Here is a 13,313-nt window from a genome sequence, read left to right as displayed (position 1 = left end):
TCCTCAATTACCAGCAACTTCTTCTCCTTGGCTGGTTTCTGAACCTTCGACATCAGAGTGTGCAGGGCTTGTCTAGTGAACCTCTTCACTGCCTATACTCATTCCATTTGTAATTTCATCCTCTCTCACTTTTATACACTGGGGAAGCCCAAACTTCTAACTTCTGAGACCCCTAAGCTTGTTCTTTCCTCAGTCTTATGACTTACCAGCCCCTTAAAATAGCTTTATTTAGTTTTGTAGAAATGTCTTTTATTTATTTATTTATTTTGGATATTTATCACAGTTATGTGATAAAATTTGGGAGCTGAAAAGATCAATGGGGATTAAATAATTTAATATCCTTATTTTATAAATAAGGAAACTGAAACTCAGAGACTTTCTAGGCAAAGTCACCCAAGCAGAAGTAATGATTATTTAATAATTGAATTTAAGCTACTTAAAGTATTTGAGGCATTTTCTTTAAAGGACTTCACAATAAAATAATGATAAAATATAAATAAGAACTTTAAAAATAGAGACTAGAGAAAACATATGTGAAAGCAGAAAAACTTGGATGCAATTAATATTATTTTACAAGATGCAGTTAATATTATTTTAAATTCTGGAGTATCAGTAAATATGCTGATTGGTTAGGGGATTATCTCAGACATGTCGAGAACAATGGAGAATCTGATCTGGCCCCAAACTCAGAGGTGCACATGCTTCTGGGCTTATTTATTAATTTATTTTAAATAGCAATCAATCTGCCACATAAAACACTGCCAAATGTTTGTGCTTGAAGTTTATTAGATATTCACAACAGGCTGTAGCTATTTGGCATTGCCAAGTAAAAATATACTTTTTAATTTGTTGGTTAGGCAACTGCTGCTTTACGTAGCTTATTTGAGCTGATTAATCATTTGAGACCTGCCTGTAGACACAGGGCATTGCATTATAAATCACATCTTATTTTCATTCATAGAGAATGAAATGATGTTCATTTTTTGGACATGATTTATCATTTACAGGTTGTATCTGCTATCTGTGTGGGCTAGGAAAATGGATGGATTGTCTTATTAAAAATTCTTCACCTTTTGCTATTATATTCACTGCATAGCCAGAGAAAAACCATGAACAGGGACTGCTCCATATCCCAATAGTAAGCTGAATTAAATTGCCAGTGGAAAGAAAAGTTACAGATGAGTTTCTTTGTTATCAGATAAATGAAATTCATGCCAGCATCTGGACTTTTCAAACCATTCCATACCGGTATCATTTGATCTGTTTTTTTTTTAAGGACACCTACTTAGTACTTACACATACTGTGTCTTCTTTCAGAAGCATGGGAGTGGTATAGGTGTTATGCCTTGAGATAAGAGTTCTTTTTCCTTCTGATGCAGTTCCCTCCAGCTCTTGGTGATATGTAATCTCAAAGTTAAAGCAGTTGCTGCTATTTTATGAAATGCCACTCTCACTGCCTGAAATGTTTCTGTGTTCCCAGCCTGCTATTGTGAAAGCTGGTCATCAGGGCCATCGTCACTGTCTGGTGACAATGGTAGGATGTCTACCGTAATCCTAATAGGATTACTCAGATGAGGCTGTAGGGAAATTTAATCAAACATCAACAACAAATAGTATTCAGAGCTTTAGGGCCAGACTTGCATCACAATCCTAGCACTGTCATCATTGTCTCTGTGTCTCTGGACAATTTATCTCTATGTATTGCAAATTCCTTATGTGCACATGAAGATTTTATTTTAAAAAATGCCTCTCATATGGTTGTCCTGAGTGTTGAATGAACACGGGCATAAATAAAAGCTTTCACAATTGGTATTTATTGCTGATATTACACATAAGGTTACGGAAAATACATTGAACTATCTGAATCTCAGACTTTTCATCTGTAAAGTGGGAAATAATAATATTTTTGCAGAATTTCCCTGGGTTTTTTAATACAATACATGTAAAACAGCACAGTGTTTGGATATAATAGGTGATCAGTCATTTTATTGCATCTACCAAGCTGAGTCTACAGTGTTTCTCTGGACTCATTTTTTTAATCATCACTGCCAATTAAGATTTACTTAGTAAACAGAGTGTTAGGGGTCCATTCAGAGTGATATTCTTGGCAAATAAATAGGAAGTGCAATGTATAGTTCAGAGCACAGATAATCTAGTTCTAATCCCAGCTCTGCCATTTATTGGTCTTGTGACCTTCAGCCTCAGTTTCCTGATTAGGAACTGTCTGGTTGGACTGTTATGAGAATTAAATGAATAAATATACATAATGCACTTCAAACAGCATCTGACACACAGTATTATGTACTAAATAATATTTGCTATTATTATTCCCTGAAAGAAGGTCCAAAACACAACTTTTCAAATTCCTACACCCACATGCATGCACATTTGCAACTGACTCTCTCACGCTCACATCAACATATCTACTTTGGGTGGTCAAGGTTAAACAAGAACATGTAATCATTTACCCAATATTGAATTGAGCTGAAAAATTAGTTATGAACTATGTGTAGATTCTAATGAGGCAAATTATTTTTCCTTATTATAGGGAAGATGAGTATGATTTTGAAGACACACCAATTTATGGTAACTTAGAAAATGTGGCCTCAGGTAAGTTTAATTTTTCCAGAAAGTAAATTTATCTAGAAATTAATTATTCCCACTTAATTCTACAAAGACTTTGAGGTGGCTTATTATTTTTCATCGCAATCACATTTAAACATTCCAACGGTAATCATAAATTCAAGTATATTTCGCACGTTATTTAGTATATATTTCCAAAGCTGCATACTGTAAATCGTATTGCAAAATTCAGTGTAAATCAACATCCTGTTTTTCTATATTCTCTTCATTTCCCTCTAGTATTAATGAGAATACAGGAAGACTCTACTACCCTGAATTTTGACACAAATAGATTTCTTTGAAATACAGCTATCTCTAGAACAGAAAATGGCCCAGGGAAACAGTGCTTGATGCTCTGTAGAAAAGAGCAAATCTACAGTGAATAATTGGGAACAAAGAACACGTTCTCTGTTTCCCTTGTTTTAACTCATTCTTTTTTAAGTGGAGAATCTAGGGTTACATGGAGGGAAAGAGAAGAGCCAAATCATCACCGAGTGGGTTACACAATTTTTGTTCTTATGTAACAAGTACTCTTCAATTCCCAGCATCTCTTATTACTTGAAGCATCCCAACCAGCCCAGAGCCAAATGCCCCTAAATGCCTCCTAACAGACAGCTGTGATCTGATCCCAGCGCTCTGACAGTAATGCTAGCATTTAACCCCATCCTTGCCCTGCAGGCCGTCACTTAATTCATGATAGGAGACTTGGGGGGTAAGTCCTGTTGGTCTCTGAGTCTTCAACACAGAGATTTCCAGCAGCAGACTAAATTTATCTGAATCTCTATATATATCAAAACAGTATGGAATCTCCAAAAGTTAAGCATGAGAATTTTATAGGATTCAAGAATATAATTTTTGTCTTTCCCCCCATTGTAAAGTGTCCTCTAAGCTCTGTATTCTGAAGAATCAGAAACAATTTTTTCAGGAATAGACTATTAAAAAGAATTTGCCCTACCAAAGGGGAACGGGGGGAAGGATAAATTAAGAGTTTGGGATTAACAGATACACACTACTATATATAAAATAGATAACCAACAAGAACCTGCTGTACAGTGCAGAGAGCTATCTTCAATACCTTATAATAACCAATAATGGAAAAGAATCTGAAAAAGGATATGTAATATATACATATTACTAAATCACTTTGCTGTACACCTGACACTAACACAACATTGTAAATCAACTATACTTTCATTAAAAATAATAAAATAAATAAATAAAAAGTAATAATAATTTGCCCTTCTGTTTCCCCTTGCAGAATTGTGGTGCCCACCTATAATATTTGAGGACTTAATTTCTTATGTATTCTGGTGGCTCAAAGCCCACCATATCTGCAGTTTCCATGTCTAATGAGCAGAGGTGTCACTCCGACAGGTTCTGATTTAGTAGTTCCACCACAGGGCTCAGTAACCTGCTATTTACCAAACCTCCCAGGTGATACTAATGCATGTTTTTCATGGACCATGCTTTGAGAAACATCACTCTATGGACCATTTCTCTGCATGGCTTTTCAGAGGAGCTTGAATGACTATGAAGTGCCTTGTATTACAGTAAATATATCTTTTTGCCTATGGGGTCAAACTGGCGCAATCCACATTTCTGCCAGGCTACTCACCATCCTACAAGTCACTAACTCTACTTCCTCTCCCTTTTAAATAGGAGTATCTGGGGGCAGAAGGGTATGGATGATTCAGTAAGCATCCCCGCAGAATGAAAGGAGTGCAGGTCTGCTGCCTCTTTTTCAAAAATAGGATGTAGGGCATCCTAAAGGCATTTAAAATGCCTCTGAGGAAAACTTCTTACTTATGCAAAAAAATTACTAAATTATAATTATCAATGTACGTGCACTGTGCTTTATGCCACCTGCACAATTTGTAATCAGACTTAAATAGAAGAGAACACAGGCAATCCTTTAACTTCTGGAATCTCTATCACATCTAAATGGTTTAAGTTGAGTCTGTCAGACTGTCATGTCTTGCAATGGTAGTGTGAAAAAATGAGTATGATCTAATCCTTATCTCAAATGATCTTTTTGGGGGGAGGTGGGGGAGGTAATTAGGTTTTTATTTATTTTTTAATGGGGGTGCTGTGGGTTGAACCCAGAACCTTGTGCATGCTAGGTACACACTCTACCACTAAGCTATATCCTCCCCCCCACCCAAGTGACCTTCTTTTGTCCAGTTGTTCATGTTATGGGACAACAGACTTCACAGTCTGATCTGCAGAAAAGAGCTTGTATTTCCTCACCTCTCTGCATCACCATGAAAAAGACAAGTCAAATGATCCTCGAGGGTTTCCTATTTATAGCCAAATGTTGTTTGGGTCATGTATTTTTATTTGTGCCAGCATTTTTTATTTTTCCTTTATAAATCTTGATCTTGTCAACTCCCAAGAACCAGTGGATGAAAATTGCTATGAACAAATGAAAGCCCGACCAGAGAGGTCTGTCAATAAACTGCAAGAAGACAACCCCCCTGCACAGGTGAGTTTTGTTTTTCTGTATCGAAGGGTCAAGGTCAGCCTAGGTCATAGCACAGCTGCTTGTTTCAAGAGCATAAAAACAGCATATTCTAACATCAGCAGCAGCCTGTTAGGAATTTTGCAGTCCAAATCAGTGTCCGATTCTCTAAAGAAAAACTCAAAGGCAAATAAACAATCCTCAGAGTCAAAATTGTGTCCAATTACAAAAGCAATAGATTTCAAGGGAAAAGTGGATCCTCTTCCTAAACAGTTAAGTTTTTTTCTTTCAGAGTAAAATAAATTACATGTATCACAGAAATAAATATGAAGGTTGACAGAAGTATAATGCTAAGAAGACCCAGAAGTCAGGAACTTATGGTGGATGGAGAGAGAAAGCGAGTTTTAGTTAAAAGATAAATTCGCTAGCTATAAAAAACAATAACCTCTGTTTCACAAGGAAAATGAGTGTAAATTTTATACTATTCCTACGGCTCTCGTCTTATCTCAAGAGACTCACACATGGCTTGTGTGGGGATAGGCAGGACTAAAGCCTAAGCAGGAACAGAAGAGCCCAAGAAGAAGTAAACAGTTTATCCTTTTCCCATCGTAACCAGCCCAGCCTCCTCAGACACAGCACCGCCATTCACAATTCTTAGCCTACGTGCGGCTGAAGTATTAGAAATTTCAGTTAAAATGGTTTTTCCTTCTCCTCCCCGATTTTGCCCCTTTTATCATATGCTCTCTTGCTATTCCCTAAAAATAGCTTCAGAGCCAGCATTTCCTATGTAGTTGTTATGTGTCAGGTATTATGTGCTTTAAAGGCATTATCTTAGATTCCTATGAGGAATTCAGCATGATGATCCTATTTGACAGAGGTTTGAAAAGGATGAAAAACTTACCCAGAGACACAGATACTAAGTGGGGAGATGGAATCCAAACTGAGTTCTGCCTAACAAAGCATTCCTCTGAAAATAGGTCACAACTTGGAAATGTCCCACTGAAATATAATTTCTCGTTTTCTTTATATGAATACCCCGAAAAATCAAATTCTTGAAAATTTTTATTAAGGAATCAAGATGTGGTGAGGTTTAAGCAAAATGTAAAGTTAACCTCTCATGGGCAAATCTGTCACGTGATGTTCAATTAATTGTAAAATGGATTTTTAGATAAAAGATAGGAAAACCTGCATATAATAAAATGATCTGCTAAATTCATGATAATAAAAAGAAAACCTCTCAAAGAAGGTTAAAATATAACCATGCCATCTAAGATTCATGGCACCTTAGTAAAAGGAACTGAGAATTCTGAATAAAAGTTGCTGTTTAATACATGTAAATTGAACAGGACAGCTCTATTTGTGCTGCATCTCGTTTTTACTAACATGGAAACTGTGCAAAGCCTTAAAATGTCTTTAATACAAGTTTGCCATTTTATGAATTATATATTTAAAGACACTTCTAAAGAGATTATTTCTAAACAAAGACTAATCTCTGTATTTGCTCAATTCCATTTTATTAGAATGATCATTATCATCAAAAACACTACCCAGTTTGCTACTACGATACTCAGATACTCTTGTCAATTACAAAAGCATAAGGAATCTAGAATATGATGCATAAAGCTTGATGGATAAAATGATTGTTGGAAAAAGAAATAAGCTCCTTGCCCTTTGAAAATTATGTGTGCAGTTCAGAAGTTATAGTTTTAGTATCTAAATCTGCTATTAGCTAGGAAGAGTTGATCAGGAAACCTAAAAATAAAGTGAGTTCCTGAGAATTCTCATATCCTAAAAAAAAATCGAGGGACACAAGTGTGAACTTACTCCCCTTCCCTTATCCTCATGTCAAACCTCTCACCCACATCCTTCCTTTCCCTCCTGTGTCAGAAGCATCCTCTCTCCTTTCCAAAGTCAATGCTCCTAAACAGGTTTCTTCTGGGAAATATATTCAATATCTTGTAGTAACCTATAATGAAAAAGAATATGAAAAGGAATATATGTATGTACATATATGACTGAAACATTATGCTGTACACCAGAAGTTGACAACATTGTAAAAGGACTATACGTCAATAAAAAAGAAAAACATAAAGTCAGTACTCCTACTTGTGCTCTTGACTATTTCTCCTATTTCTTTCAAGATCTTGCACCTTCAGTTATTTGTCTCTTTTTAAATTAATTGCTGTTTACCTACCAATATGCACAAATCTCCACGATACTTAAAAACAAAACCAAATAAAACAACAAAACTTTACCTCAACCATTTTTCTCTCCCATTCCTAAACTGGTTTTTACTTTCCTCCACAGTTTCTGTTTCTTTTCATAGATGCAGATTCTTTTATCCCTGTCTGTATCTTTTCTACCCATCTACTCAACTGAAACAAAATTCTGGAAGTCACAAATGACTAGGTCACATACAATTTGTGGTCCTTCCTCAGGACTCACGTTGTTTGAACTTGGCAACACTTGATAAAGTCGACCAATTGTTGACCAGACATATATTATTTGAAATGCTTTTAGTTGTGAGTACAAAAACCCAATTCGAACAACTTTAGCATAAAAGGGAAATCACTGGGTCATATAACTGGAAGATGTAAGGGTATATTTTGGTTTAGAGATCATTGATTGTGGGGGCTCTCTCCATTTCTCCCTGATTCTCTCTGTTACTGACTTCATTCTATTACCAACAGACTCTTCCATTGAGGCTGGGAAAGCCACTGGCAGACCCAGAATTTCTTCCTTCCAACTCCACAAAAAGATGCCTTTTGTATTTCTTCATCTGTACATCAGTCCCAAGGATGCCATATAATTGGCTCTGCTGAAGTCACATGCCCACTTTGGACCAACTTCTGTTGCCAGGAGGTTTGGCAGGGTGGTTGGTTCCAGCCTGGATCATGTGCTTAGACCTGTCCTGAGCCTAGAGTACAGTAACTGACAGGATCTCCAAGACCAGATAAAGGAGAGAAATTTCCTAAAGGAAAATGGAGAATTTATCAAAGAAAAAAGGATAGAACAAAGTGCTGGAGTGTCAAAAAAGATATCTACCCACTTGAATTACTGAGTGCCTTCTGGTTTTTCTGTTTGTTTGTTTTTAACCTCACTGACATCTTTTCTGTCTAGGCAAAGGCAGAGCTTGTAAAACACGAGGAATGTTCAGGAAGCAGTGAAATGTTCAGTTGGCTTGGAATACAGAGTAGTGGGAATCAAAACAGAAGATGTGGAGTTATAAGCATGGAAAACCTTGAATGTCAGGCTATGAAATGCAGACTTCAGTCTGTAGGCTAAAATTTTGGAGACAGGATGGTAAAGTATGAAAGCTGTGCCTTAGGACGATAATTTAAAGACAGACTGAGCTAACTAGCAGAGGGTAGAGACAAGAGCAAGGACACCAATTAGGTATCTGCAGTTTTCCAAAAATGATTATTTTAGGATTAAAAAGTCAGGCAAAGATACCAGAGAGCCATCCGTCTGGCTGGTAGAGAACACAAGACATTTAACTCTTGGCATGAAATTGAGTGTCCAAAGGGAGAAGCTTATCCATGCGTTAGTGGTTTTGTTAATCCACAGGTTGCCTCCTTACCCCAGAGCCCACAAATTGATATCACTTTGGCTTACTTTTAAATGTAAAATTTTAATACAGAAATTTGTGATTTATTTAATGGCTGTCCTAAAGTTTTAGCATACAACTTCTAATAATTAGAATACCACCTTACTTTTGGACCTTGAATAACCAGGTTTGAACAGTGTGGGTCTACTTACACACTGATTTCTTTCACTAAATGCTTACTGCAGTGTTAATGACAAGGGGTTGGTTGAATTCCTGGATGCGGAGCTGTGGCTACAGAGGGCTGACTGTAAAGTTATATGCAGACTTCAACCTGCTCAGAGGGTCAGCATCCCTAACCTCTGTGTTGTTCAGGGGTCAGCTGTTTACTGTCTCTATTTGCTAAGAACACTGTAAGACAGGTGCTGCCATTTTAAAAGCAATAGGCTCAAAATAGTTTAAAAAAAAAAAAAAACTTCCCAAGGGCCCATGACCAACATATTACAGAGCTGGAATTCAATCCTAGGCTTTCCAACACCAAATTCAAGGTCTTGTTTTCAAGCCTATTGCTTTATCCAGTATCTCTAGCCTCCTGTTCTTCTTCGATTACTGACTCAGCTCTAGCCCAGAAAGGGCCAACAGGCAGCCCCCTTGGGTGTAAATGAATATCTCTGAGACCAACCTAAATGAGCTCCAAGGGGATCTGGGGACAGACAGGCAAGAAGGAAATAATAGGGGAAAATGGTAAATGTAATTCTTGCCAAATGCCAGTTGTATAAATGGACACTGTTGGCCTTATACTTCTGAGTCTCAAAAATGTAGAAAAATTGGGGACTTTTGTGGGTACCGTCAGAGGCCCAATTATTAAATGTATGTAAAGCAGATTGCTGATTTGTTAAACTGGGAACAGGCATGAGAGGGAGCAATTTAACCCAATCAGAGTGTGTCACTTGATAGGCAAAATGTAGGGCAAAGCACTCCCAGGGTGAAGGCCGGGGGAGAGGCAGGTAAGAGCCCATCTAAAAGTTTCGTGTTTATCTTGACTATAAGAAAGAAAACTACACACACAAAAAGTTCTTTTAAGCACTTTTTTCCCCCACTCCAAAGTCTTGAGTTGACTATTGCTTTTCATTATCACCCTAAATGACAAATTTGTTAAATAAGGTAGCTGAAGTCCAGAAAACAAGCTGTGTGTTTTTTGTAGGCCTTAGAAATTCCCAGAAGTCAAAGTTAAAAGAATGGTTAACAATGAAAAATTAACGTGCCTTTCTTTGTAGGAAACCAAAGAAGCAAAGGTGTTCTATGCCGCACTAGAACACAACCATGAGAGGAAGCGCAGAAAGCCCAAGAAACAGAATACTTACTTGTCAGACAAGGACGAAGCTGGGCTGGCACATGCAACGAATGTCAGCCTTTCTAAGACCACTTTGGTGGACGATTTCCCACCAGAAAGCAAGGTGGTAGAGGAAAACATTCACGATGACCCCATCAGGCTGTTTGGATTGATTCGTGCACAGAAAGAAACTGTAAACTAGCAGGAACTAGCATCCAGCTCCGTGATCCGGCGCTTCCTGGACACGGCTATTAAGAACACAAGATCCCTAGATGACACAGTGTGGTTTGGCAGGGTGATGGTCTGGTCATCTGTTGGTGGGATGGTGGCTGACCTCTAATTCAGAGTTTATGATCATGCACACCAAATGTAATTAGTGGATTTAAAATACACTATACAAAAATTATCTAAATTATCTGTGTGAATCCACTTTAAAAAATGCCTATATAGTAAAATACAAATGAAATCAAGTTTGCAAATTGATCCTGATAACAAAGTCACAACTTCAAATCAATTCTTAACACTCAGTGAAATAAACCAAGATGTTTTTAAAGCATAGGTATGTTCTGGATCATATTGAAAGAAAGAAAAAATTTTGTTAAAACAGTTCTCCTTTCTCAGCAATGTGAAACACCCCATAATTGGAAGACATTTCTGATTGAAAGGCATGGAAGACATTAAAATTTGTTCCTAAGAGAAGAGGGATCATCTTCTTAAGAAGAATTTTTTTCCCAAATGGAAATATGTTTATTAGTTTTAAAAATTATAAAATTAATGCATGTTCCTTGTAATAATAAACAAGTATCAAAAAGAATTTAGATATTTTACTAGCCAGAGGTAATGACTGTGACCAACTTTCTACATACCCTTCTAGATCTTTTTCTGGCAGGACCATATGTTCACCCATATATATGCCCATTAGTTGTTGTATCTTTTAATCAAAAAAGAAAAGGCAGGGGGAGGATTATTTTATATATATTATTTAAACTTTTTTCACTTAACAATATATTGTGAATTTATTTCCACTTGTGTTTTTAACTATAACTAAATATAGTTATAATTTTAATGCCTGCTTAGCATCTCACTGATAATTACACCAAAACTTATTTAAATAATTTTAAAGTACATTTAGCTCATTTCCCATTTCTGGGTTTTTGTTTGTTTGTTTGTTTTTTGGGGTTTTTTTTTTTTTGCCTTTACAAAAACATTGTAATGAGAATACATCTCCACACACGTTTGGGTACTTGTCTGCCTTCTTCTTAAGGCTAAATGTCTGGGAAAAGAATTGATGCTGTAAAAGGTGTGCATAGTGTGAGTCTCTATAAAATAGATTTCTGGAAGGTCAAGAGTTTGGTCAAAGTGTGTGTCCTGTTTAAATTCCAATAAGTGCTCTTAAACTGCCCTCCCAAAAATAAGTGTTTAAAAAAACTTCCTTTCTCCAGTTGGAGCAGTTTAATCAGGTCTCAAATTATCACTGACCAAGAAAATTGTACATGACAGCCGTCAGTCCTGCCCTCTGACCAGAGCTTAGGGGATTTCAGTAGCTCTTTCCTCAGTGGTTTGTGGAGCTGCTGCTGCAGTTTAGGTACCAAAGTATGGATGGTGAGGGAAACAGAGTCTGAACCACTGATCTACAAGGTAGGAGAAAAGATGAGTGTCAAGTTTACAAAGAAAAGGGTAGCTACTAGTAACAAAAAAATACTAGTAAAAAAGTAGAGTGATGAGAGATAATAATGGAGAGAAGGCATCTCTGAAGAGGAAAATTTAATTCTGAGAACTGAACAATGAGAAGGAGCTACCCCGGGAAAGGGAGGAAGGGAGAACACATTTTGGATAAGAATTCTATTCGTATTTGGAAGTACTGACTTCCGTCAATAATTATTTTCCATTAGGCATCTGTAGAAAATTAAACACTAGTGACAAAGTAAAATATTTTAAGTTGTCCACAATGCCACAGGCAATGCAAAATATATACAAATTAATGTCTAAAGGCAAAAGAAAAGGAATCCATTTTCTGATTCCAGAGAAGAACCAAAAAAAAAAAAATCCCATAAGAAATAGAATGAATAATTAATAACATATTGATTTTAAGTTTTTATGTTTAATTTAAAATAAAATCTTTGCTATCATATATGCTGATGTTGTTACATTTCTATATATACCAGGGTTCAGTAAAAACAAAGTTTGATTGTATTTTTGGCAGTTATTTTTTCCTGTAACTATTCCACATCACTTACTTACATTATTTACCTAGCACCTAGAGATATCTGAATTTTTTGCCCCTGGTTTATATTATTTGAATTCCAAAATATTTTTCAAGTTTTGTGTACCAGGTAGTTGTGAAGTTTTCTAGCTACAAATTTAAATTCTTTAATAAATATAAGGCTCTTCAAATTATTTCTTTGTAAGTTTGTGTCGTTTGAGGAATTTTTTTCCACTCATCTAAGTTGTTAAATTTATTGGCATAAAGTTGTTCCAAATATTTCCATGTTATTTGTTTAATATTTGTAAAATCTGTTGTGATTTCACCTCTTTTTGATACTGATAATTCTTCATTTTCTCCCGATTTGTCTAGAGATTCATTAATTTTATTGATTTCCTAAAGAACTAGTTATTGTTCACATAATTTCTGTTATTTTTATATCTTCTGTTTCATTGCCTTGCCCTGTAATCTGTATTATATCATTTCTTCTGCTTATTGTGTGTTTCATTTGTTCTTTTTTAGCATCTTAAGGTGGAAGCTGAGGTCATTAATATGAGACTTTTCTTGTCTAAAATAAACTTTTAGTTTAATAAATTTCCCCTTTTAAAAATATTGTTTCGCTTTAGCTGCATACCTCAAATGTTACACCTGATCTTAGCCAAAAGGCCAAGAAGCGATACATCCCTCAAATGTTGATGCACTGAGTTTTCGTATTCATTCATTTCAAATACTTTCAATTTTCCTTTTGATTTCTTCTTTGACCCATGGGTTATTTATAAGTGTTTTATATAGTTTCCAAATACTTGAGGATTTTCCAGATCTCTTTCTGTTATTGATTTCTAATTTAATTCCATTGCAGTCCTAGAACATATGACCTGACCCTTTTCCATTTATTGAGCCTTCTTTTATTGGCAGAACATAGTCTATCTTGGTGGATGATGGTGTGCACCTGAAAAAAGGTGTGTATTGTTGCTGGTAGACTGTTCTGTATATGCCAATTAGGTCAATTTGGCTGATAGAACTTTTCAAGTCTTTTATATCCTCACTGATTTTGCCTACTTGTTCCATCAAGTATTGCGAGGGGAATGTTGAAATCTCTGGCTGTGACTGCACGTTGGTCTGTTTCTCCATACCATTCTATCAGTTTTCGCTT

General features: G+C 36.1%; 1 protein-coding gene across 1 annotated transcript in view; it reads left to right on the top strand.

The window, feature by feature from the left end:
- Positions 1-12,772, top strand: part of LOC105087697 (T-cell receptor-associated transmembrane adapter 1) — a 34,871-nt gene extending 22,099 nt beyond the window's left edge. Inside the window, exons 4-6 of the mRNA XM_010978397.3 lie at positions 2,549-2,610; positions 5,016-5,104; positions 9,902-12,772. Coding sequence (XP_010976699.1) covers positions 2,549-2,610; positions 5,016-5,104; positions 9,902-10,159 — 409 coding nt within the window. The 3' untranslated portion in view covers positions 10,160-12,772. The remainder of the gene's footprint in view (positions 1-2,548; positions 2,611-5,015; positions 5,105-9,901) is intronic.
- Positions 12,773-13,313: the final 541 nt, after the last annotated feature.

This window comes from Camelus dromedarius, chromosome 2 (genome assembly GCF_036321535.1).
Source record: "Camelus dromedarius isolate mCamDro1 chromosome 2, mCamDro1.pat, whole genome shotgun sequence".
Taxonomy (NCBI): Eukaryota; Metazoa; Chordata; class Mammalia; order Artiodactyla; family Camelidae; genus Camelus; species Camelus dromedarius.
This window is presented reverse-complemented; position numbering and strand designations above follow the sequence as displayed.